At 45.8% G+C, this 27,540-nt stretch overlaps 1 protein-coding gene across 3 annotated transcripts in view; it reads left to right on the top strand.

Moving 5' to 3' along the window:
* LOC149314043 (non-homologous end-joining factor 1-like) overlaps window positions 1-27,540 on the top strand; it is a 164,224-nt gene that overhangs the window by 12,789 nt on the left and 123,895 nt on the right. For 2 of the 3 annotated variants that reach the window (XM_089523359.1, XM_089523358.1), the window contains exons 2-5: window positions 380-569; window positions 1,371-1,580; window positions 14,683-14,821; window positions 17,118-17,176. In XM_089523359.1, the coding sequence (XP_089379485.1) occupies window positions 381-569; window positions 1,371-1,580; window positions 14,683-14,821; window positions 17,118-17,176 (597 nt within the window). In that variant the 5' untranslated portion in view covers window position 380. The remainder of the gene's footprint in view (window positions 1-379; window positions 570-1,370; window positions 1,581-14,682; window positions 14,822-17,117; window positions 17,177-27,540) is intronic. The other variant, XM_089523360.1, reaches the window with a different exon arrangement.

The raw sequence follows: 27,540 nt of genomic DNA on the forward strand, positions 1-27,540 counted from the left end.
GCCCAAATTCAGTGTTTATATGTCCAGTGAACTGGGAACATTTTGACTAATTTATTTTAAAAATTAATATTTTAAGTGAGGTCATTTAGAATGAAAGCTCTGGGTCTTTAATATATTAAGAATAAAACATTGTAACCTCAAATCCTGATTATATATTATATGCTGGCTGCGTGCCGTAATAAATCAATTCATTCATTCATATTTTCAAAAGCTAATTTGTTCTGTACTAATATGAATATGAGTGCTGAAGGGTGGTGGGCAAGTTCTGTGATTGATCTTCACTGATCCTTAAGGATGTATACAATTTGTTTATTGTGTAGAAATAAGAAACAGTATGCATAAATGAAACATCTGGAAGTAAATTTTATTATGCTTACAGAATGGAGAGCTTTAAGGACTTGGAAAGTATCCTCCTTCAGCAGCCCTGGACTTCAGTTTGTTTTGCTGAATCCACTACACTGATGGTCAAGGCATGGTTTGGAGATGCAGGTTACGCCTTACTCCTCTCTGATCTCAGCAATATGTGGTATGAGACTGCAGATACTGAGGTGATACAGCAGAGGTCAAAGGTATGTGAAGAATTAAAGTTGTGAGATGTGCAAGGTAATTTTGCAGAGAGAAGGCATTCTTGATTGTCAGAAGCCTTATTTTGCAAATGTCCAGCAGTCTTGAAATCCCGAGTGCTATACTCTTTCTAGGCGCATCCAGTAAATCACTAGAAAAAAGTCTTCCACTCTATGCTGAAACTAAGCATTTTTTAAAAAAAAAAAAACCTGTGGTATAGGATATATATGTGTGTTTAGTTTGCATTGTGGTATGATTTGGGTGTATGTGGACTTGGTACACTGCCAGAAGTGGCTAGAATGTTACCTCATGGGTGCTACTTGTATGGCTTCATTTCAGTCTGGCAATTACTTGAATAATGAATACAGTATGTCATTGGGGGAGTTGCAAATGTTAATTGCATTTTCCCAGGCACAACTATTGTATTCTGAGAGACTGGCAATGTGGTATTACTGCAACACAACTATTAGGGAATATTTGCTCTCTGTACAAATTACGTTTTGAAAAATTAGACTTTTTGTTCTGGTTTCATTCTGTCCTTTTAAATATGTTTTTAATTCTTACCCATTCTAATAGTGTGGCAAAACAGAAACAAACAGGAGACAAATTATTCTTAGACCTACAAAAATTTGTGAAAATGCTTTTTGGAGCTTCTGTACTATGTGGCTGTGTACATATATCCCAGTAATAACTGTGGTGGCCAGAGAGAAGAGGTGGTGGAAATACTTTTGTCCATTTGTTATTGGGGGACGACTTCCCATTCCTGCAGTGGATATGTATTGTTTGTGTGTTGTTCTTTTACCCAGGAGCTAAACAAGAGATTGACAGCACATGTGTCCTCCTTCCTGAACCACCTGAACACTCTGATATGTCCCCTTCTGGAAGGGGAAAAGAACAGTTCTACCTCCTTTTCCTGCCAACTAAGCTCCAGCATGCTGACTCTCCATGTGAAAAGTGAACTGTCAGGATTGCCTTTCTACTGGGACTTTCACTGTTTGGCTGTGCCTCTTGAAATGGTGAGCTGAAAAAGAATAGACATGGATTGAGGAGAAGAAGGTTGGTGTGTCAGTGGCTAACCAGCATGGATAATTATAAGGGACCGAGAGAGCTATAGCCCCAGACATCTCAAAGTTTAATGTTTCCTCACCCATGAGTTATAGCTTGGTTTCTGGATTCCATAGGTAAGGATGGGATACTGATTTTTGACTGGCAGAAGATAGATGCTTGGTAGGATTTACCTGGAATTGGATGTGTTTAAAGCATAGCCTGGGAATACATACAGCTGACTGAAGGTCCTTTTCCATCGCCGCCCCGGCCCTTTGGAATACGCTGCCCATAGAGCTCCGCTCAGTTACCTCCCTGGCCCAATTCAAACGGGATTTGAAGACCTACCTGTTTCAAACAGCATTCCCCGATTAAGTCCCTATAGGCCCCCCCGCCGCACAGGCCGCACAGGCAATGGTTTGGCTAACCCGGGGGCTTTTGTTTTTGTTTTTGTTTTTGTTTTGTTTTGTTTTTGTCTGTTGTGTGATTTATGTAATTTTTGATATGGTTTTAACTTGAATATGGTATATTTTTAACTGCTGTAAACCACCCTGATCTTACGGAAGGGCGGTATACAAATAAAATGTTTATTTATTATATTAAGCATCTGCAAAAGTTAACTAAGGGCTGAGACAGATAGGCGAAGAAAAGCCACCCCAGCTTGCTGCACTGCGTTACCGCAGCAATCAAATGGCGTGGTACAGCTGCACAGCAAAAAAGGAGCTGCCTAGAGCGGCTCCTTTTTTGTGCCATCATAAGGGCTTCAAGGCAGCCCTATAATGGCGCTTCCTGTAGAAGACATGCGGGCACTCAGATGCCCACACATCACAGACACGCTCCCTGTGTGGGCAGTGCCACGCAATTATGGCACCGCCCACACATGGTAGGGCTCAGAACTGTGCAGTTGGTGCGCAGTCCGAGGCTCTACTATTGCCGCCAGGATATTGCTTCCTGGCGGTGTGTACCGGGCCTAAGATGAATAGAAAAAGTCCCTTTTTCATCATAGCCAATCCAGTCTGAGACCGCTTTAACTGCCCTGGCTCAGTGCTTAGGGAATCCTGGGAACTATAATTTGTTGTGGCACCAGAGCTCTTTGACAGAGAAAATTAAATGTCTCACAAAACTACAATTCCTGGAATTCTCTAGCGTTGAGCCAGGGCAATTAAAGTGGTCTCAGACTACATTATTTCTGCAGTGTGTTTTGGACCTGTGGTAGTTTATTGAGATATTTAATATCAGCTTACTCTTAATTGGAAGATATGATTAGAGCTATGTACCTGTGATGACACAAGCTACCAAAGGCAGATACTCAGAGCAGAACATAGCTGCTTGACAGACAGATGGCTAAACGCCTCCCCTTTTAGCCCCGGATCATTGCTGTGGCAACCACACACCGCAACAACGATCCACTCCCTCTCGAGAGCAAAATCCCTGCTGAATCCCCCTCTGAATCCCTGCCTTGAGTCAGTAATGAGCTGGATGAGGAAAAACAAACTCAAGCTGAATCCAGAGAAAACGGAAGAACTTGCCATAGGTTCCTTAGGTCCAGGGAGGGAAATTTGTCCACTACTCCTTGATGGGGGTCACACTTCCCCTGAAGGATGAAGTTTGTAGTTTGGGAGTACTTCTGGATCCGTCTCTACGTTTGTCATCTCAAGTGGATGCGACGGCCAGAAGTGCTTGGTACCAACTTTGGTTGATACGCCAACCGCGACCCTACCTCAACCAAAAAGACCTTGAAGCTGTAGTGCATGCTCTGGTAATCTCTCATCTTGGTTTCTGCAATGCACTCTACATGGGGCTACCCTTGTATCAAGTTTGGAAGCTTCAACTAGTGCAAAATGCGGCAGCCAGGTTGGTCACTAGTTCTTCGAGACCTGACCATATAACACCTATCTTGAAAGATCTACACTGGCTCCCAATTAGCTTCCGGGCACAGTACAAGGTGTTGGTCATTACCTTTAAAGCCCTACATGGCTTGGGTCCAGGTTACTTACAGGAACGCATCTCCCTATATAATCCGCCCTGCACTCTTAGAACAAGTGAGAAGAATTTGTTGGAGATACCAGCATTCAAACATGTTCCTACTTCCTCAAGGCATTCAGTATAGCTGCCCCTGGACTTTGGAATGGACTCCCAGAGGAGACCCGCCTTGTTACATCCTTAGAAACCTTCAAGAAGGCGGTAAAGACAGAGCTCTTTCGCCGCGTTTATCCTCCTGACCTCCTATGAGACCACTAGTATGGAACGAGACCAGCTGCCCCCGTGATTGATTGTTGTTAATGTTTTCAGGTTTTTATGTTTTTATGTTCTTATGCTTTTATTCTTTTAACTGTGGTTTTAATGGTGCAGTAACTAATGCTGCAATATTGTAATTGTAATTTTAACCGTGTTGTGATCCCGCTTGGATCCATCAGGAGAGGCGGGAAGATAGAAATAAAAATTATTATTATTATTATTTTATTATTAAAAAGAAACAGCTCTAAGCAGCTTCCTGGAAGGAGTGCTATAATGGTGCCGCCCATGCCTTGTAATGGCGTGCCCCATGTGGATGGGTGCGTGCCATAATGGTGCACGTGCAGCAGAACCCAGGCTTAGAGCATGTAAATGCCCCGTCCTAGTTCATCCCTAGTCTGCAGTCAGGCTGTCACAAAGTGCTGGTCTGTACTGCCTCATAGTTCTTAGCGCAATGAGAGGCTAAAGCTGATGTATATATTCTAAATATTTTCAAGTCACCTGTTGAGATTAAGTTCTCCCAAGGTGGCTCAAATCAAATATAATCCCAAAGGCTCTAAGGCTTGCTTATTACCTAGAAAGTGGTGACTTTGTGATGTTTTAGGACCAGCTTTGGTCAAATGGGTAGATAAATAAGTCTACAGTCTTGTAGTTTTGCTGACTTGCTACAATTTTGTCAAGTATACAGCAGAGGGCACCACATACCCAGGTAATGGTGTGCACTGACTCAAACAGGCTGTGCTGTGTCACTAGAATTCTGTTTATTACTTGAATCCAGTGACAAAAAGTGAAATATGCGGCAAACTTTTCTAAGATAAAATAGCGTTCTAGGCTTGTCCTGTATCACTTTAAAGAACACTGGCATTTGATAGTTAATGATTCCAGAATTTAGACAGTCAGGAGAAACCAGTATTGTATGAACAGAAGTTTTTTTTTGTACAGTGGGTCTTTTTGCCTTATCCCTAGAAATCTACTCTAGATGGTTCCCTATTCTCCTGTTATCCGAGGTTATTCAAGAGACTGGGGGTGCAATTGCCTCTTCCCCCAGCTTGTGCTGATAAAGCAAATTCCACCAGCAGGAGAATGCAATGGGATACTCCCTTTGCCTAGGTATTATTTAACGTTATCTGTTGTTTGTCAAGTGTTTTCTGGTTTTTTTACCTACCTTGGTGAACTAAGGTCCAAAACACATTGCAGAAACAGTCCAGTTTGAGACCGCTTTAACTGCCCTGACTGAATGTTAGGGAATTCTGGGAACTATAGTTTTGTGAGACATTTAGCTTTTTCTGTCAGAGAGCTTGGCTGCCACAATAAACTGAAATCCCAGGATTCCCTAGCATTCAGTCAGGGCAGTTAAAGCAGTCTTAAACTGGATTGTTTCTGCAATGTGTTTTGGATCTAAGTTTTTAAGCTAAGCATGGGCACTTGCTAGTGTTATGCTGGAAAACAGGAGAATTTCATCTATATGAGTTACAGCTTGGATTGGTTAAAGCAGCATGGGTGGATTGATTGAGGCCCCTCATATCTGTTTGCTTCCTTGTCTTGTTATACTGTGGTCCCTAAACTTTAGGATCAGTTATGTATATATGTCTCTTCTTTTAGAGTGTCAAACTAGGCTTTATGTACAGTAAGCAAGTTATGCTTCAAGAGCACTTAGGATAGCTTTGGTTGGATATTTGGTTTAAGGAATTTATTAATTTAGTTATTCAATTTATACCCCACCTGTCTCCTAGTATGGGATCCAAGGAATGTGGTCATTGCCTGATTGCTCTAACTAAAGGTCCATCCCCTTGTCTGCATCAGAAACATCACAGGAAAGAGGGCAGTCCTAGAAAATGTGTGTCAATTCAAAGCTTGTTTCTACAAATTAGTGCAGTTGGGAAGATCATAGCTGCTATTTCCTTCTTATGTTTGATATGACTAAGTTATTCACCCACATTTCAGCAATTTTGGGGTGTTCTTATGGTCAGATGTGAAACTGATTCCCTTCTTATGTAGCTGATTTTTTGCATGGATTCATATTTCACCAAAAAACTTGTGCTGAAGTGACAGTTGACTGAAAAATATTGGCAGGGGGACGTTTGCTGGGATGCTTCTCTTTCAGTATCACATGCATCTTTCCTCTCCTTGCCACCTAATTAACATTTGGATACAGAGATGCCAAGAAGTCATCTGTAGATGAATGAATGAATGAATGAATGAATAAATAAATAAATTGAAAATGTGGGTTTGGCTGAAGTTTGTAAATTGGGCTGTGTAGAATTACAGTTTACTTAACTTCATGTAATGATTTTTAGCTATCCTGTAGCAGAAATAGAGCACTGCTGAGCCAACCTGTGGCACCTTTTGATTTAATGTATGGTCTCTCGCCTCTGAGCCCTCACCCTCCTTTATATCTACTGGTCTTACCAAAATAATTTTAAAAAATCTCTCTATGAACAAATAAAAGATTCCCTCCCACAAAGGCTAATTAGCCTATGGAATGGGGAGAGTTTTCTAAGGGGGTGGTGGGGGGAAGAAGAAGTTAACCTTTTCATCCAGCATGTTGCCACCCTCAAGTCTGCCTCCTCCACAGCAGTTTGACACTAAAAAGATTGAATGACTTGCTTAAGGCAAGCCAATGTCACCATGACTCTTCTGCATCTAAGTCAAGCACTTTCTAAACAAAATCAGGCGGGATACAGACGGGCAAAAAGGGGTGTATTCATGACGTCATGAAGGTAGAGCCTTCAGACGGCCCTTACCTGAATGCCGTCATGAACACGCTGCCCGCACGCCCCAAGCGGGAAGAGGCGGCATTAAAAAGGTGCCGCTTTTTTCCGCTTCTTTTTGATTTGCGGCGTACGTGCGCATCTCCGTCTGTAAGCTGCTGCACCGGTACGTCCGAATTGCCACGCCGCAAATATAAGTTGCCCGTTTAAAAGCTCCGTGTCAGCTGCGTCGCATAATGGGTCGGGGTCCGGGACATGCGTGGTTTGCAGTTGGGCTTTAATTGCAGCGTCCGCTGCCATGCAGCTGTGGAAGCTGCGGCACAGCTGCGGCGCATTTTAAGTCTCGTAACCCTAACCCTAGAGCTCCATGTGCGCATGCGTTGCTGGAATCGCGGGAAGTTGTAAGTTTTGCCGGCGGATGTTTTGGTTGTAGAAAGTGATACGGGAAAGTTTGGAATTTAAAGTGACCCCCTACACACATTCCTGCGCCATTTTCACCTGGGAACGGGCACAGTTCGGCTGCTCCTGGCACAGCTGTGCGGCGGCTCCCCTTTACCACCAGGCAGGATGGCACAGCCATCCACCAGCACCCCGAAAAAAGGCAGGGGGACGTCTTGGTCTCATGCGGAGACGGCTGACCTTATAGCTATATGGTCACAGCCAAACATTCTGCAAAAATTGGAGCAGTCCTACCTGAATGCTGACACATATTGAGAAGTGGAAGAAGCCATGAGAGCCAAGGGCCACAACAGAACTTTGGAGGAGTGTCGCCGAAAATGCAAGTCGCTGAAATCTCAATACAAACAATACAGAGATGCCCAGGCCAGAGGTACTACGAAGGGCACCCCCCCGCCCTTTTACAAGGAGCTGCATGCTTTCATTAAAAGTGATGGAAGCATCAGGCCCAACAGACTAGCCACCAGTAGGGAGCGTGTGAGGGTCCCGGCGGGCCAGCCAGCCAGAGCCGAGCCTGTGGTGGTGGAGGAGGAGGAGGACGAGACCCCGGACCTTGAATGTGCCCAAGACCTTTTGATGCCCCCTCAGGGTAAGATGCGCCAGGACCCCTGGGGGGAAGGGAGGGGGAAATGGGAGAAGGGGAAGATGTGGCCCCGGGGTGGACACAGGGCAGAGATGACCCTTGTCCCTTGTCATACAGATGAGGAGCAGGAGGAGGAGGAACACCCCGACTCGGGCGATTCCTCCAGCAGCCAGAGACCTCTGGACCCCCGCGCCCTGCTCAGACAAATGTCTGTTGGGGCCGGGAGCTCCAGAAGGAGACCACCATCTCGTGCTGGGTCCTCTTCCACGACCAGCAGCTACCGTGACCACTCACCTGTCTCCCGGGCCAGTGCACCCGCCAGCGATGGCAGTGAGGCCGAAGAGAGTATGCAAGGTAAACCCTATATTTATGTTTATTACTGCATGGCTCAACTGCGCAATTGTGGCATGTTTCTTTCACTGCTTACTGTGCTGGTATGTTTGCAAGGTTGCTGTGGAATTAGGATTGTGAGTGTCCCTGGCATGGTCATGTGCTGCATGTGTCCCACATTCCTAAGGCACCCCTCCCTTGCATGTAAATCTCTCCTTTCCCCACGCCCTTAGTTTGAAGCTCTACCCTTTGCCACAGCTTCGAGTGAGAGTTCCTGCATGGCAGAATGGGGTTGGACTAGATGGCCCTCAGGGTCTCTGCTAACTGTAGGCTTCTGTGACTCTCTGCTTGTATGTCCCATAGTAGGAGGACGAACTGAAGCAGAAGGAGAAGGAGAAGGAGAAGGAGAACCACCTCCAGCTAATCCCATAGCTGCCATGTCAGCAGAGGAGAGACTTGCCACCAAGAAGAAAAGGGTGCGTCCGTCAGCAGCTACTAAAACTGTGGCGGCTGTGGATCAGCTCAAGGCTTGCTCAGAAGAGCACATGGCAGCACTGATGCAGCAGGGGCAGCGAGCCTTTGAGGACAGGGAGAGGGGCAGACAGTCCCGCAGGGAGCTCATGGAAAGGGCACTGGGATTTCAAGAGACGGCACTAGGATTTCAAGAGAGGACACTGGGAGTTCATGAGAGGAACCTAGAAGTTAATGTGAGGGCACTGGGATTTCAAGAGAGGAACCTAGAAGTGCAAGTGAGGGCAGTGGAAGTTCAAGAGAGGGCCGTTCAGAACCAGGAGAGATCAATAGACAGGTCAGACCAGGAGCAGAGGCGACTCAACACCACCTTGGAAGCCCAGACTGTTCTGATGGGGCAAATGCTGGAGATCATGAGGGGAGGGCAGGGTGGCCCGAGACGCAGAAGGGTACGTAGGGAGCAGGGTGGAAGAGGCAGGGCTGTCCCCAGGGTCGTGGACGAAGGGGTTGAGCAGCAGGAGCCCCCAGCAAGAGCTGGAAGAGCCAGGGCTGTCCCCAGGGTCATGGAGGAAGGAGTAGGGCAGCAGGAGCCCCCAGCAAGAGCAATCCTTCCAGCTGAGGAGCAGGGAGTTGCCATGGAGGTGGAGTTGTCTCAGCAGCCTCTTGCTGGGCCATCCTCCAGCCTCTTCAGTGACTCTGTGGCAGTCCCACCGCCCACACCCCGCCCCCAAAGGCAAAGGGCAACTAGAGGGGGCCTGGGATCAAGGGGCAGGGAGCACTGACAAGGCACTAGGTCCCATGATGTCCCATAAAGACATCATTTCGCCTCCCAGGGCATGTGTTCCCTCCCAGCCCTATCTACTCTAGTCTACCCTTCCTGTTCTTTCCTCCCACCATGCCTGGCTCACTGGTCCCCAAACCAGCAATGTCCAAATTCTGTCCTTCCAGGCGTTTGGACTTCATCTCCCAGAATCCCCAGCCACCTTGCCCTGTGGTCTGGGATTCTGGGAGATGAAGTCCAAACGCCTGGAAGGACAGAGTTTGGACATTGCTACCTCCCAGCACTCCTGCCTAGCTTTAGACTGCACAGTTGCGCCTAAGCTGTCACATTCACACTCACAGCCACACTGCCGCAGTTGCGCATAATGAACCACACAAATTTTTTTTAAAAATAAACTTTTTTATTCACAATAACAAAACATTTTTTATTTACATATGTACAATATATACAAAGGGAAGGGGGAGGGTGAAGGGGGTGGTGGTGAAGGGGGATGGCACAGGGGGCAGGGGAGGGAAGCTGCTTCAGGGAGGGGGAGGAGGCGGTGGGGTGGGAAGCCGGCGGAGGATCTCTTGGAGTGTCTGCTCCATGGAGGAGACTCTCTCCGCCAGCTTGTCCACCTTCTCCTCCAGGGCAGTGAACCTCCTCTCCGTCCGGTTCTCTGTGGGGGGAAAAGAAAGAGGATGGTTAGGGTCAGCCTGTGGAGCCCATCACCCACTCCCACAGGCAGGGTTTCTGGGTGCCCCCGCTCCCTTCCCTGGGTTCACCTCTGCACTTATCTTGCTGCCGGGCTTGGAGGACTCGATCCAGGGTCCTGGCATCGAGGGCCAAGTCCCCTGGCTCCCCTGGCAGGCGGCGGCTCAGGCCAGGCTCCTCAGCGGCGGCGACAGCAGCAAGGACATGAAGCCCTGCCAAAGGGGGAAAAAAGGCCCAAGTTACCATGCTGGCATGGCAGAGAAGGGCACAAGTGTCGTGGGGGCTGCAGTCAGGCAACCCCCACCCCTCACCCTAGGGACCTACCTGCCGCCAGAGGAGCCTGCTCTGGCTGCGGAGGGGCCACAGCAGCTGGTTCTGGCTGTGGCCCACCCTCGGGGACATCCTCGTCCCCCGAGGATGGTGGAGAGGGCGACCTGGCACGGTGCCCTCCCTCCCTCTGCCTCCGCCTCGGCCGCACGCCTGCAGAAGGGAAGAGGAGGGATGGCATTGGCACCATGCAGGAAGGAGTGGAGGGCAAGGGAAGGATCAAGGAGGGGAGGACAGGGCATGGCAAGAGCTCTGGCTTACCTGGAGGACGGCGATCTTCCGGTCTGGGCCTATCTCCCCTGACCCACAGGTCCTTCAGCCGCTCAAAGAATGGTGGCCGCCTGTCAACCGGGGGGTGCTCCCCGAAGTCTTCGAGGGTTTCGAAGAAAGATGCCTTCAGAGTTTTAAACTTTACTCTGCACTGATGCATCTTTCTTCGAAACCCTCGCTCTTCGAGGGCACGGGACGCCTGGAGAAAATACCCCCGGTTCGGCTTGTTGGTGCTGGCCATCACCCTTCGAGCGGCTGCCTGCGGCATCAGGGAGTCCAGGAGGATCCCGACCTCCTCATCGGACCAGTAGGCGATGCGGACCGGGACCCTCCTGCGTGGCGCTGCCATGTTGATCGCCGTCCTGGGGTCTTGCACAGTTGCGCACGGGTATATATGGGCACCTGTGGCTCAGGGCCGTTAGGCCAAGGTGGTCCTAGGCCAATGAAAGCTTTCAGAGGAGCAGTTTGAATCTCTCCCCCAATAGATGCCCTCTGGGTGCCCTATTGATACATTCAAATGGGCCATTAGGAAAGCTTGAATTTGAGGGGGATTGATACATTGTCAAAGGGGCAATTGGCAGTTGGAGCTGATGTATCTTTTTGACCCAGGAGAACAGGCGCCAGGAGACCTTTTGTGTGTGTGTGGTTGTGTGTGTCCCCCTCAGGCACGTGGCAAAACATGCCCACAGCACAGATCAGGAATGATAGGCAGACTCAAACTGTGGATAATGGGATACATTTATTCATGTGCTTATGCTATTACAGAACATTGCACTCTGACATCACAGATGATGGCACAGGAGCCATTCTTCAGATTCTCCTTGTCAGAAAAAAATCTGCCAGGGCATTCCTCACAGCCTCCCCTGCTGCCTTCTTGGCATCCTCTTCATCCGCCATGATTGCTCCCAGGGTGGGCAGCACAAAACGGCGCCTATATCGCATGCCCTCATCCAGGACCCTGCCCTTGGTCTCACAGATGTTGTGCAGAATGACACATGATGCCAGGATGGGCACCACGTTCTCCTCTGCCACCAGCAGTGGGGCAGTGAGACAGCGCCATCTCGCCTTCAATCTGCCAAACGATCTCTCCACGGCCCCCCTCACGCGATTCAACTTCTTGTTGAAGAGCTTCTGTTTGGGAGTGTGGGGGGTCTTAAACGGTGTCATGAGCCACTTCCGAATGGGGTAGGCACAGTCAGCCAGTATCAGGGGCCCGATCTGCTGGCCTCTGATGTTGATGCTGGGGTTCCCTTGCACATAGATGCCAGCCTCCATGGCCTCGTAGATGAGAGAATTCCGTGCCACCCTGGCATCGTGGGCTGATCCATGCCATCTGAGCTCCACGTCCACGAACCTTCCTGTGTGGTCACATGTCCCTTGCAGGATGACAGAATAGGAGCCCCTTCTGTTGAAATAGGCATTCCTCAGCCCCAAGGGTGGTATGATCAGGCAGTGGCACCCGTCCATGAGGCCAACCACTTGTGGGAAGCCGCGCCGACCAAAGGCATCCATAATCTGTGGGGGAAAGGAAGGGAGAGAAAGAGAGGAATTGAGATGACAACTCTTTTACACGTGCGCAACTGCACCATAGCAAGAACAGCAAATGTACAGTGAGGGGGTGACACTTGACACAGAATATCACAGAGCTGCCAAAGATTAAAGGGAAGGTGGTCTGGCTGTCCCTACCTCACGTGCGTTCCCCAGGTACACGGTCCGTGACAGCAGAAGCTTCTCCATGGCCAGGGCAAACTCCACCACGATCTCCCCCACGGTGGCAACGCCAGTCCCAAACAGCGCCCCCGTCACAATGTAGCTGGACTTGTGTGCCAGTGAAAAGACCCCAATGGCCACTCTCTTCTCCACCGGGATGGCTTTCCTCATCACTGTGTCTGCCTTCTCCAGTTCTGGGCGCAGGATGCCCACTAGCCTGTGGAAGAGGGCACGGGGCATTTGGAAGAAATGCCTCCATTGCTCATCAGACCATATGGTTGACACAAAGTTGTCCCACAAGTCTTGGGATGCAGGGACCTTCCAGCATCGGCGGAGGCGTGCCACTCTGGCCAGGGCCATGGCACTGCCAACAGTAGCCTGATGAAGTGCTATGGCAGCCACTGCCGTGCGCTGTTCTGTGTCATCATCATCATCACTGCTGCTGTCATCCAAGTCTACAGCTGTTATGGTGGTGGATGATGGGACCTCCATTGCAGCAGCAATGGAGGCGCAGGGGCCGGAGGGGGCGGAGGGGGCGGAGGAGGCGGAGGAGGCGGAGAAGACGGCGGTGGCACCGGCGACAGCTGTGGCTGTGGATTGCAGCTTCAGGAAGACCACAGGGAACAAAGGAGAGGAGGCATCCATGATGCCAGTGGTGGCACTCGCAATGCGCAAGCGGGCAAGGATGCCAACACCAGCTGATCACCAGCTGGCAGGAGGCCACCTTTGTTCTTGGGCAGGGCGGGGAAAAAAGTTTAAAGGGGCCTGGGCGCTTTAAATGTGCACATGCGCATTCCGCAGCCGGCAAAAGGGAAATTGCCGGCTGGTGCTAGACTGCCGCAGCTGCGCACTTCTCATGCGGCAAAAGAAAAAAAAAAGCCGCGGTTTGGGCCGCCCGTGCGGAAGCTGCCCCTTTCTTTGCGGCGTCCTCCGAGGCGGCGGTATAGAAGCTACGGGTCCGAAACGGACCCAGGTGAGGCGTCTTCACTGCCCCCCGTGTGGAAGCCCCAACACCTGAAGCACGCCCCCGGGGCGGGCGGTCTGGAGGCTCCGCATTCAGCAGAATACACCTCCAAGACGTCTTCCCCTGCCCGTCTGTAGCCCGCCACAGTTTCATAGTACCTAGGGCTGCACCTGCACTGCAGAAATAATTCAGTTTGACACCACTTTAACTGGCTCAATGCTGTGGAATTCTGGGAATGGTAGTTTGTTGTGGTACCAGAGCTCTTTGACAGAGAAGGCTAAATATCTCGCAGAACTATGAATCCCAGAATTTCATAGCATGGAGCCACAGCAGTTGAAGTGGTCCTTCACATCTGTAGTTGAAGTACAGCTTCCATAATCTACAGATAGCATGCTTTCTAGATATGATGACAGGTGTAGGCTAAACACATCTGGAAGGTACTGTGCTGAAGAAAACTGAACCCAAATGTTTGCAGCACACTGTGTATGGCAGGGGTAGGCAACCTGCGGCCCGCGGGCTGGATGCGGCCCAGCGAGGCCTTGGGACTGGCCCCAGCCCAGTCCTGCCGCCGATTGCCGCCGGGGCCTTTGGCCTCTCGCATGCAGGGGCAAGGGGGGGAATTGTCTATAGACGCATCAGAAACATGCATTTATAATAACATTTTTAAAAAAAAAATCAGCAAATTTTTTTGCAAGTCCACTTTTTTTTAAAAAAGTGTCCACCATTTGAAAATGTTGTCCTACATTTGTCCTGGTTTATTTATTTATTCAATTTTTTTTAAATCATTTAATTTTATTTTTTTTGGCTTCGGCCCCCCAGTAGTCTGAGGGACAGCAACCCGGCCCCCGGCTTAAAAAGGTTGCCTACCCCTGGTGTATGGCCAGTGTTTTGATCAATTTCTGAGTTTGTTTGCTTTCAGTGAAGGTGGATTATCTTTCTTTTGTTGAATTTGAGTCAGGGCTAGCTATAATTCCAGAATCAGCGGAAGTATTTTGCAACTCCCTTAGTCTACAATTTGTATGTGAAGCTTGGGAGTGCATAGAGGAGACCCTCATGTAGTCAGCTTTTGACAGCACAGTTTTACCTTTGATTTTAGTGTTTTTCTGGCTTACTTATACTATCCTTTCTCAATCAACATCTTGGAAGTGCTAGGACAGGAAAGACCATACCTTTATTTGTTGTAGGAGGAACCTGCAACCTGGTGCTAACCTTTTAAAAAACAAGTCTGTGCTGACCGTTGTGTTGTAGAGCCCTCTGCTGGCAGATGACAAAAATAGTAAGTTCCTAGACTGCTCTGAACAGTAGCTTTACACCAGGCAGCATCCCAAGTGGGGATATGGCACATGAGAAAGATGCTTCTTCCTGCCTGCTTTATGCCTTTGCCAGGTTTTACAGCACTGCCTGTTTGAAGGTGCTGGATTGAAGGCAATGTGTGACTTCCGTGGCACTTTTGATATCTTTGAGGTCAGTTTAAGTACTAGTGCCAGGCCCACTGCTATTACTGATAGTTGATTCTTGTCTTCCTTTCTGTACCTTATGACAGATGTCTCAACACCTTGTGCGGCCCTTGATGGCAATGAGCTTGGTGTTGCAGTGTCAAGCGCGGGAGCTGGCATCGTTGCTATACCAGAAGGATGCAGAGATTGAAGATTATCGAGAAAGCGGGGCTGTTCTCAGCAGAGGTGAGGTGCTTCAGGACACAAGCTTCCTTCTTTCCTTCCTGAAGCCTGGCCCTGAGTGTGCAACTGGCCCTCAGCCAGTCTAATCTGGGTTTTTTACACAGTTGCTGCAGACTAGTTAACCAGACGTGTTGGGGTCAATTGCTTCTGGAGTGGAAAGTGCTGGACACTGACCAGTAGCTGAAGTACTTGGGGCCTAGCCAAAGGGTTCTTTCCTTTCCTTTGAGTATTTGGCTCCAACCCATGGAGCTGAGCCAGTGCTTCTTGCTCTTTCTCTTGTGTGGAAGTTCAGAAAGCAATTGGGGGTCCTGTCTCATTTCCTTTGCCACACCATAAAATTGCAGCCAAACGCATGAGCCTACCTGCTGGATCTAAATGTCATTCCTACTTGTTACAGTCAGAGAACAGAAGGATCCAGGCTAGATAATATAATAAATATAATAATAATAAATATTTATTTATAGATATGGATTGGTGAAGTTGCTTAGATAGGGCAGAACTTGGAACAATTCCTTTTTGGAGTGAAACTAACAGAATTCACCAACTTCTGTTGTAGTAGTAGTACAACAGCATTTCCAAGTTGTGGATCATGGATTAATTCTTGAAACACAGGGCAGCAGTCTCATACTTTCATCTGCCTAACCACACAGCATATTGTCACGTCTTGCTGAATTCCTCCTTTCCCTGACCACAGTTTCTAATGGCTAGGAAGTGTCCCAGGGTTTCTTCCTTGGTAAAGTATGGCCCTTGCCCAGTTCCTCCAAGCAGTTGCTAGCCACTGTTGTCAGTCATTGTTCAACCTAGAGATATTGTAGCTGCCACCTGTGGAAGGGGCTTTTGCTGTGTTCCAAGTTTCTATTTGAGGCCACTCATTGTTTTCAGAGAGGAAACAGCGAGCCACTTTGGAAACCTTGGGCCTGAATAAGGTTGTTTGCAGCTCATCTCTCTCTCTCTCTCTGGCTTTTCTTCGCGAACAAAGATTCAGGATGGACTCATCCTGCACTTTCTACAAGCGCGTAGATGACTAAAAAGGCCAATCCGAGATAAATAAGTCCAGTTGCAGAAAGCACAGCAGAAAGTCTCCTTGGGTGATGGAGCTCATACATTACCATGATTATATCTTTCTGGCCAGGTTTCTGACTCAGACTTTCTGCTTGAAACTTATTTTGTACAGGTGGCCTGAGATTCCACTTTCCTTTTTAGATGATTGTTTAGAAGCATGATCCTTCCCTCTGAGTCAAGGCCTGACCTGATTGATCCATGTTTGCATTCACACATGCACATAGTTTTGTGGAAGTATGACTTTCCATAGTTGGATGCATTGCATTTATTAAACTTATATATGTATAACTTGTCATGCCTTGATTCTCCATTAGTCTAAAATGACAAGCTATCTGGGGTAGAAAAACCACCGCACAGTAAATTGTTCCTTTCTACCCAGAAGGGAGTTCTGCTTCCTCAGATTGGAAGAGATAAAGAGTTGGCCTCAGTTTTTCTATAGAGTGCTGGTTTCCAGTGCCGGTTTCCAGCAACCAGAGTAAAGTGCTCTGTTCTTAGATATCTAATTGTTGTGAATTACATGACACGATCCTTCAGTACATCCTGTTTTTATATGTCCTGGGATATAGACTGTCTCTGATTACAGGAACAAAAGTGAGTGTTTTAAGAAGTTGTTAGACTGTAACTCCCAGCATCTCTTACTATTGGCTATGCTGCCTAAGGCTGAGGGGAGCTGCAATCTAAATAACAGTGGATGCCCACATGTTCCTCTTCTCTAACCTATAGGCTGGAGTTTGATCTGTGAATGATCCCCAACCTGGACCCTTTAGTTCAGAACTATTTGGTTGGAGACCATATGTGCAGCATCAAACATGCTGTTGTTCTTACTAACAAATTCAGTTGTATCAATGTGTACTCCAAGGGAGTCACCCCTTGCCCATTCTAGGACTGTGATCTAAATCCCCATGGGCATGAGGGCTGAGAAGGTTGATTAATCTTCTGTGTGTTTAGATGGGAGTTCTTGAGCCATCTTGCCACAGGGGAGGCATAATGTTATAGCATTGATTCCAAAAACTTGGTCCTCCAGATATTTTGGACTTCAGCTCTCAGCTCTCAGACCTCCTGACTGGTGACCAAGCTGGCTGGGCCTTCTGGGATCTGAAATCCAAAACATCTGAAGGACCAAAGTTTGGGAATCACTGTGTTATAGGGACTGAACAAGAAGGTGGCACACAAAGGCTTGCACACCTTGCTAGAAGGAAGGCTTCTCACTCCACTCTCCTTCATGCTTCTCTTGCAGAACGTCTCAAAACAGAACCTTTTAAGGAAGAATCTTTTCTGCAGACATTTCAGAATCAGGTAGGAGAATGTTTCATTCAGTCTTCATTTTTTAGGATAAGGCCTCTTGCAAATAATTTGGAATGTTATAGTTTCATGTGCTATTGTGAGCTCTCACTGTGTAGAGTGCAGTGCAAGGTTCTCTGAGTTTGTTTGTTTTTTGTTTCAGTTGGTTCTCTTTTGTCCTGTGCAATAATGCCAGTACTGTAGTTATTATGACTTGTGGTTATACAGTATGTGGATGAGTATGGGTGTGGTTGCACTAAAGGGGGCTTTGTTTATATTAATGTTTAGAGGTGCAGTTACTTTAACATAAGCTTGTGTGATAGTGTCTTTCTACACTGTTCTAGAGTCATGCTATGAAGGAACGGTTAATGTACCATTGTTGTGTGGTGCTGGATTAACATAATGTATGATTGTGTGTCATGGATTTTGGATTAGCATTAGTGAGAACTAATTTAAGACATATTTCTCCTGAAGATGTATGAGGTAAAACAATGGCTAGATATTCTCTGTCCCCAGGGAATCATAGGGGCTCTAGTTGTATGAAGGAGAACTAGGATCTCTAAGAATTCTTAGCACCAGCAACAAATTGTAATGCCTAAGATTTTGGGGGGTAAGTTATGGCAGTTAAATTGGTGTCAAACGGATCAAGTTAGAGGTTTGCCCTGATTAATAGTCTCTGCATAACAGATAAAGCATTTGCAAAGTGTTTCCCCTCTTACCTACCAGTGCTAATATTGAAGCTTCTGGATCCCTGGTGCTATAAAATCGTCGTGCCTTTATCATCTTTTCTGTTCTTGATAAAGTAGATGTTAAAACTGTTCAGCAGCCAGAGCAGGAATCCAGAACACTCCTTATTGTTTTTATGGACCGTACTCTGTGGCAGGTCTTCCCTTCATTCTCTTGTGTCATTTGGCATTTTTCTTCCTGGTAATAATTATGCCCCCACCCACCCTTCTTATCTCTGTATTTCTTGTTTTCCTTCCTCTTCTGTTTTTAGTTAAAATAACCAAGACATGTGGTCCAGGTGAATGCCAGCATATTAGTTAGGCGGACATTAGTGATGTTGAAGGTTGTTGTTCTTCAGTGCTGTGCTTTTAGGCTATGTTCAGATTCTAGCAGCCCTCACACATTTTTGTTAATAATGTTAGGAACTGCTTTCAGAAAATGTCCATGATACTGCTTAGTTCTGCATCTAGGCAAGGCCTGTGCAACAGCTTGTGACCTACCAGGTTGAGCACAGGCCACTAAACATGTATGATATGATTCAACCATGGTTTTGTATCTCATGTTTTTGCTGCCTACATAGTAGGCTGCATGGATCACAAAATGGACAGCATTATGTAGAATGTAACTCTTAGATAAATTATTTGCATATCCCTATGAACAAATGATTTGGCCTATGACAGCTGAGTAACCTGCTTCCCATAGCTGTAGCTTAGTGACTGAGCACATGCTTTACATGCAAAACGGATCCTAGGTCTAATTCACATTCTCTCCAGGGAATGCTTCTTGCCCATAGCTCTGGAGAGCCATTACCAGTCAGTGTTCTAGTGAGGTAAATGGGCAGTTTGACTTAGTATCAAGCATCTTCCTATACAGAAGTATAGACATTAAGACTGCAGATCACTAAATTCTCAACCTGAGCTAAGCTTTTGTCACAAAGCCGCTGACATTTCTGAAAGCAGATATGTTCTAAGAATGACTTGCACAAGTAGCGGGCAAACTGTGCTAAAGAACTGAAGATCAGTAGTTCAGTGCTAGATTGCTAGGCAGTGATGAGCTTCTGATAGCTGGGGATATGACAAATCAAAGACAGTTTGAGAACAGAAAGAAAGTTTAGGAGCACCTTAGAATCTGGGGGTATAATTGCCCTTCAAAAGGCAGTGTGACTAAGAATGAGCTTTCATGCACGTGAAAGATTACATAAAGAAAGAGGGAGCTTCCTGGACTCTAGGAAGTTCAAAAGAGAATGAGGAGAGTATCTGAGATTTAGTTTTAATAATACCTGTGTAGACTTACACAAGTATTAGGTAGTGATGTCAAAGCTTGGAGAAAGGGGAACCATGTTGAACATTGGGGAAAAGTGGATCATGGGATAATTTCTTTTAGGCTGATGAATAAAATGTTTAAACAAGGTATTCCCATTTTTATTGTTGCAAAATAATTTTTAAAAATTATGTAAGGTAAAAGACCCTTGTGTAAGGCTATGTACAGTAACAGATCACTACAATTTCTAGTCTTGCTTTCCTTTTCTCAGTTCTTTTTATGGGAATGAGTGTGTTAGCTTCACCCTATGGAGAACTAGTGGAGGCAAAATAATTTTTTTCCTGTTTTACTTAGCTTGATGGTTTCTTCTCTCTCTTTTTTTGCATCCTCCTCAAACTGGCAAAACCAGAGTTTCCCAAGTTCTTCTCACAGTTCATTGGTAACATTTAAAAAAAATAATCAATTTGTCTGATTAAATTGTACTGTTAATATATCAGACATCATGATGTTATGCTAAATCATGCTTTGTATGGTTCATTTCATGTTCCTAAAGCAACAAAGTGACTTTTGATATGTAAACAAGGCTAATATTTCATTTTTTAATTTTTTCCTGAAATTTTCTGTGCTCCCCCCCCCCCCCGACTTCAATGATGTAGAGAATTTATATCTCTAGTAGCAGGACAGTGGAAGAACTTCCTGATGGAGGAAAGCTATGCAAGACTCAGGTTAAAGGGCAAATACCTGCTGATGTGCATTGTGTTGTTTGAAGGCTTCAAATAGTTGTGTGGGTTTATGCAATGCATCTATATCAGGTAAGGGTGGGTGTCAATCCAGGATTTTTGAGCTGCAGCCTGCTTATCAGTGCTTATAGCCTGGGCTATGGAGGATAATTTTGCCAATAGCTCCTTGAGCTAGAGGGCCTGCCAGTTCCATGGCCTGGAGACAACTTGGTGTTAGCCACTCATTTGTAAGTCATCTAGATATAAGTGATTCAAATATAGCCTATCCCCCAAGCAATTTCCCCCGAATATTTTTATACACTGTGGTCCTGACTTCTGTGCTACATCTCTGTCTGTCTCTGCGCAGTTAGCTTCAGCAAACAGGACGCAGAAGGTTCACAGGTCAACTTGGGCTGGACCAGAAGGATGTGCCATCAAAATAAGCAATGCTGAAAAGGAAGATAAACAAACAGGCGGCTCCCCAGTGTGTCCGTCACTGGAGTAGTTGCGCAGGCTGAGTGAGCGATAGAGTAGGGAGTGTGGACATCTGCGAGAGAGCACCCACCCACTGACGTCAGTAAGTACTGGGTCAAAACTGCTGTCAGTTCAGCTGGGACCACTGCCTGGGAAGAGGTGGTTCCCTCCACATAATTTGGGTAGAGAAGATCAAGATGAGGTGTCTATGTGTAGGCTTTGGTGTCTTGGATATTAGCTGGGAACTGTGGTGCAGGGAATAAGGAAGCTGATTTGGGGTGCCCTGTAATCAAATGATGCTGTTTTGGTCTGGCTGTGCGTAGTATAGGGCCTAGAAATAAAGGGCAGAAATAATTCGCTAGTGGGGTTTACTTCAGAGTGTATCTACACCAGACTGCAATTGGCAGCATCTTAAACTGATCATCCTTAAGGAAAGTATGGATTGAATCACTCCTGAACTATAATTTTTTAAGGATGCCTTAAGATCTCTAATGGTACTCTCCACAAATTACAATTGCCAAGATTGTTGGGGAGAATTAATGATAGTTAACCAGATACAAATCCTGTGATTAATAGTACATGGTGTACATATGCCACTGTGCTCTTTGGCTTGGAGCGAAGCAGGTAGGCATGACTTTTTAATTTATTGCTCTGCCAGTTGCCTACACTTTTCTGGGTTGGGGAATAGGCTCAGGACAGCAGGGTTCAGATACCTCCATTTAGTAAAGGTTTGTCTCATGCTGGCAGAGCTGAAAGTTTTGGCTGGGGCTAAAAAAAGCACTCTGTCCCTGGACTGGTCTGGTCCTGAGGTGCTCAGCCTTGTCTCACCTAACACCTGCCTGTTCTTTGCCCAGTTCACCAGCCTCTCATTTTTATTGGTACTAAAAATACTCTCCTTCAAGAGAAGCAACTATTGTTTGGCAGGCAGTGGCGATCCTCTTCATGCATTGCAGACGGTTGGTCATGGCAGTTGACCTGGATGTACTGCCAGCTCCATTTGCAGAGGGAGGGAGAGGAAGCTACTGTTCCTGTCACCTCCTTCCTTCAGAAGAATGTTTTTCGTTAGCAAAAGGTGGCTGTGGTTTGCAGCTTGGAGAAGCATGGGAGCAGGGTTTTCTGGGAAAACATGGCAATTTCCAGAGTTGAGGGGCACCACCTGTAGCAGTTGGCAAGCAAAAGACCTGTAGAATTTCTCTTGGCCATCTCTTGTATCACTTGGCTGAGATTCAGTGAATAAAGGAGGATTTAGATTTTTAATCTTTATTCTCTCCTTCGCTCCTTAAGGTTAAAAAAGGATTGTTAGTTACCAGCACTGGGAAATTATACTTGTTGGGTTCCTTAGAAATTATGGGAAGCCTGGAGAAAACCTTTTCAGGTTTCTGCAGTGGCTGGAATTGGATAAGGGAGACACAGATTCAAATTTGTATTTCTCCATGAAGTTCAGTGGGTGATTTGGGGTCCATCAGTATGTTTCTCAGCCTAGCCCACCCCAGAAGGTTGTTATGAAAATAAAAACAAAAACAGGGTGGCTGAGGAGAGGGTATCCCATGGCATTATTCACAGGAAGCCAGAAACAAAATTCTACAAACTATAAAAAGTATGAATATTAATTACCCTCAATAAAATCTGTAGGTAAAAATGCAAAGATACAGCCATGTTAGTCTGTACAATCAGTATGTAGAGAAATCATGTAGCACATTTGAGGCTAACTGGAAAAAAGTTGGCAGCATGAGCTTTTTGTCAAATGCATATGAGGAAGTAGGCTCAAGTCAACAAAAGCTCATGCTGCCAACTTATTTGTTTCAGTTAGTTTCAAAGGTGCTACAAAATCTCTCTTCATACTCTTTAGGTAAAGTTCATCTCCCTATTTCCTATGCAGTCAGGACCCATGATCTCTGATGTGACTGGGATTTTTACATATTGCATGTCTAGCATTTATCAGAGAATGTCTAGCTCTGTCCTGCTTGCAAGAGACAACTTACTATCCATCGTATTCATAGTGGCATATAGCTAGTAGTCTCCCAAGGTCCTTTCAAGGCAGCCATCTTTAGATGGCAGAAGGAAATCCTCACATGTTAATAGTTTCATTGTCCAGTCCTCTTAAACTAACTCATCCTGTGAGTAAGTGAATCTGTTGATTTCATGTACTTCTTAAAATATTGTGAGATGTAAACAGTCCTTACTGTGGCAGTGTTGTCTGATGCTCTAGTTGTCCTGGCCAGTCTTGTATAGTCTGAACCCATCTTGATTGGCAGATCTAGATGCTGTCATTACAGATTGTGGCAGAAGTCAGAAAAGGAAGCCAGCCTTCTTTCCACCGATTCTTGTTTCTCGTTATTCATGCATTGGGGCCAATTTAAACATGCAAAACCATCATGTTGTACTGTTCTTCCTAGACTGTACCACTTCAGGCTGCATTCAGAAGATTAAATATTTGAATTGTCACCCACATGACAAATTGCCTTGCACATTAAAGAAAAACTAATGCCAGACTTGAGTTTTAATGTGAGGGGGCATTTTAATATTCAACACCCTCCCCAGCAATCCAAAACAGTGTGGTCCAGCAAGAATAGCACTGCATGTTGTTTCTACAAGATTTAAGTTGGGCCATTAGAGTGATCAAATATATACATATTCCATGAGTTCAATAAGCAGAATGCCTTAAAACCAACATCATGCTCAGTCTCAGTGCAGCAGAGGTTTTCCTCCTCCCCTTCTGCTACAGCTCACTTGCTGCCTGAAACCCAACTCACTGAAGCAGGTTTTTGGGATGCAGAGAGGGCTACAGTGTTGAGGAAAGATCATGCCCCCTTTTGATTTCACTGATAGAAGTGGTTCCAGCAGTGGATGTCCCCCATAAGATTCTGATCTTATTATGCTGTTGGGTGCAAAATTCATCAATTTGCCAATCTTTCTCCCCCCTCCATGGCTTTAAAATTTTCCTATCATATCATTCCTTCGGAGGAATGTTTTTTTGTTATTAATTTGCAGAATTTGGTTTCTGCCTTTCTATGGGGAATACAGTGGGATACATCCCCGCTCCATTTTTATTTTTACAACAGTCTTCTGGGGCGAGTTAGGCTAAGAAACATTCATCAGGCTCCAAACAACATACTGAACATAATGGCTTTAAAACAGATAGGATAAGGCAATTCACCCTGTCCTTAAATCAGAACACTGATCCATCTAACTCATTATTATTCACCCTGAGTGAAAGCAGCTCTTCAGGATTTCAGCAAGGAGTCTTCCCCTGCTCTACCTGGCAGTGCAGGAGATCATGCCTAGAAACTTCTGAGTGGCAAGCATGCACTGTACCATTGAATTATTGTCCAAACCTAAGATATGAAGTGTCATAGAATCATAGATTCGTAGAGTTGGAAGAGACCACAAGAAACCATCCAGTCCAACCCCCTGCCATGCAGGAAATCTCAATCAAAGCATCCCCGACAGATGGCCATCAAACCTCTGTTTAAAGACCTCCAGGGAATGAGACTCCACTACACTCTGAGGGAGTGTGTTCCACTGTTGAACAGCCCTTACTATCAGGAAGTTCCTCCTAATGTTGAGGTGCAATCTCTTTTCCTGTAGCTTGCATCCATTGTTCCGGGTCCTAGTCTCTGGAGCAGCAGAAAACAAGCTTGCTCCCTCCTCAATATGACATCCCTTCAAATATTTAAATAAGGCTATCATATCACCTCTTAACCTTCTCTTCTCCAGGCTAAACATACCCAGCTCCCTAAGTTGTTCCTCATAGGCCATGGTTTCCAGGCCCTTCACCATTTTCGTTGGCCTCCTTTGGACATGCTCCAGTTTCTCCACATCCTTTTTAAATTGTGGTGCCCAGAACTGGACACAATATTCCAGGTGAGGCCTGACCAAAGCAGAAGAGAATGGCACTGTTACTTCCCTTGATCTAGACACTGTATTTTTATTGATGCAACCTAAAATTGCATTGGCCTTTTTAGCTGCCGCATCGCACTGTTGACTCATGTTCAACTTACGGTCTACTTGGACTCCTAGATCCCTTTCACACGTAGTTTCATTCAGCCAGGTGTCCCCCAGCCTATATCTGTGCATAGGTGTCAATTAAATACCCCTCAGTATAGCATGTGTTTAATTTACACTATTGAAATAAACTGCAGTTATCTAAGTTTTTTAATTTTTAAGCACAAGCTGCCCTGCTTCTATTCTGTCCACAAATGAACGATTCCACAGCTAGTCCTTGATAAGAATTTGGAAAGAGATCCTTTCAAGGAGAAAAAAAAAACAGAAAGATGCAGGTGAGCTCATGAAAATGAAGCTGAGGAGGAACTCTTGTCAATGCACACCTCTGGGCAGGGACAATTATTACCTGTTCTATTGACTCTGTCCAGGTTTGCCCAAGCTAGAGTTATGTAGGGGGCTGTGTATGTATTCATGCTTGCATTTGGTAAGTATTTTTGACTCTCCTGTCCCATCTGTTTGCCATTGAGGCATACCGTATGTCAGAGGACAAGAAGCTGTGGTTATTTATTGATTTAGGCATAATCAGGTGAGGAGGGAGTTGGCCTGGTGTAGCAACCACAAATCGTTTACCCTGGCTGGTGAGTCAACTGGCCTGCATGTTGCTCAAAAACCAGACTGAATGTAGCATCCCTTGAAATAGAGGCCAGACCACAGGTTTGAGAACAAACCTGAGTGACAGGAGTAACAGCATCAAGCAGGAGTAGGACCCTTATTGACTGTGGTCTTAGGGTGCAGTTTTGCCAAACTCAGGTTCCTTTCTATGGGACCCATTCTTGAACTAAGGTGTGGGTCAATAGAGACATAATCTGAATGTGGTGCTCTGCTTGTGTTCCTTGTGGGGTGGAGGATGTGAGTGGGAGTTGGCTGAGAACCATGAGTTGGAACAGTGGCTACTGCATCATGTAGTGTTTGAGGCCTTCTGGCTATACCCCAGCTGGCCAGGAAGAGCTGTGCCTCATCACCTTTCTTTACAAGGCACACCATGAATAGAATCCAGTTCTCCTGTTCTTAAGGCACAAGTATTCCCTATAAAGCAAGGACAGAAGATGATCTCTTTCTTTCCCTGGCTTCTCTTTTCCTCCTGAAGTTAGTTAGGCATGATGGCTTCATTTCTCCCTCCAACAATTCCAGTATGTCATGGCTGATTTTTTCTGAGGTGAATATGATGGTTTTGCCTGGAGCTGGAGGTACTGGCAGGTGTTTAGGCTTCAGGGCCATATGCAGAAGCCATTTCATCCAGGAGCAGAGTTTTATGAGAGTTTGGCACATGAGAACATGAGCTGTGTTTTTAACTCTCCCCCCCTCCCCCCCAGTATTCCAGGCAGTTTAAAAATGAGTAGTCAGCATTTTTGGGGGGCGAGGGGGTCCAAAATCAAAGAGGTCCCCAGGCATGACTTCCAGCAATTAGGATAGCAAGAGAGGAAGTGTTAGTTCATCCCAATGCCTCGTTTTCCCTGAGTATACTTGTCTCATTCCTGTGACCATTTACTCTCATCATCCACACACACATGGCCAATGAATATGCTGATTAACTGTAATATCGCATCCCTGGAGGGTGTCAGGATGAGTGAGACTAATACAGTCGCTCCTCCATATCCATGGATTTTATATCCATGGATTCAACCATCCATGGCCTGAAAATATTAAAAAATACATATAAATTCCCAAAGCAAACCTTGATTTTGCTATTTTGCATAAGGTGCACCATTTTACTATTCCACTGTATTAATGGGATTGATTTTGGTATCCACAGAGGGTCCTGGAACCAAATACCAGTGATTACCAAGCACCCACTGTATATAGAATTCTGATCTGGAAGGAAATAGGCCATTTCAACCTTAGGTTGAATATTTTTTAGTATGGGCCTTAAGAGATTCCTCATGAACCGAACCACAGCATAAGATATCATGCAACGTATAGTGCACTTGGTGCTAGTCTCTCTTCCTATTGTTAGTCACTGTCTTCACTGTGTGATGCTGCTGCCTGGGTTATTTATCTTGTGTGTTAACTGCCTTTGAGTTTTCCTCAATTTATGGCAACTCTGTTTAATCCAGGATACAAGACTTAAAGTTGGAGTGATATAGACTATTCTTTTCATGGACTTCCAATTAATATTTTAGCAATTTAGTTTAGTACTGGTATGGTAAGTACTGTTTGGCAGCCAAGTTAATTTTGCATAATATTGTTTGTTACTTTCTGTATGTTAGTACATAATTGTTACTAGTAGTTACTTTCCTGTTATTCTTTGGTGTTCCTTGTGGGGCGGAGGATGTGGGTGGGAGTTGGCTGATTATTGGTAGTGCCTGTATATTCTTAAGTGGTTTTTGTTCATTTTTTCTATCACAATTGGTACCTACATTGTTTCCCCCTAATTTGTTAGGCATAGTGACAATATGAATGAGATATCTCCAAGACACCCTGTCGTCACTAGCCCTGTTGAGGTCTTACAGACTCAGGGCCATGGCTTCCTTGATTGAGTCTATCTACGTGTAATGCAGACTTCCTCTATTTCTGCTACTTCCTACCATACCTAGCATCTTTGTTTTTCTAGCAAATCGTGCCTTCTCATGATATCACCAAAATACAGCAGCCTCAATGTAGTCCATTTGACTTCTAGGGAAAGTTCAGGCTTGATTTGTTCTAGGACCCATTTATTTGCCTTTTTAGTAGTCCATGGATGTGAGAGCTGGATGATGATGAATTCTTTAACACCACATCTCAAATTATCTGATTTTTTCCTATCAGCTTTCTTCACAATCCAGCTCTCACATCCATCCATAGTGATGAAAAATACAATGGAATGGAAACTCTAACTTTAGTATTCAATGAAATACCTTTGCACTTCAAGATCTTGTCTACTTTTTTCATAGCTGCCCTTCCAAATCTTAGGGCCGAAACAAACGGCCCCTTTGCACCACTATCTGGGCAACTATGGAGTGTGGTGTTTATACACTGCATGCCCTGAAACCATCCTGGCCATTTACATGTGGCCAGCTTCAAAACATTCCAGCATCACAACATTTATACACTGCATGCCACGGGAGTGTCTTAAAACCAGCTTCTGGCCGCAGTGGGATGGGAAAAGCTGGCTTTTTGCTAGCAGAAAAGATGCAGCTCCTTGCCTCTCCTTTTTTGACTGGGGAAAAGGCTGTTTGGGGCTGTGGTGTGTGTTTGTTGCAGCCCCATCCATCTTCA

Source organism: Sceloporus occidentalis, unplaced genomic scaffold, assembly GCF_023333645.1.
Source record: "Sceloporus occidentalis isolate IW3139 unplaced genomic scaffold, rSceOcc1.0.p SCAF_4, whole genome shotgun sequence".
Classification (NCBI taxonomy): Eukaryota; Metazoa; Chordata; class Lepidosauria; order Squamata; family Phrynosomatidae; genus Sceloporus; species Sceloporus occidentalis.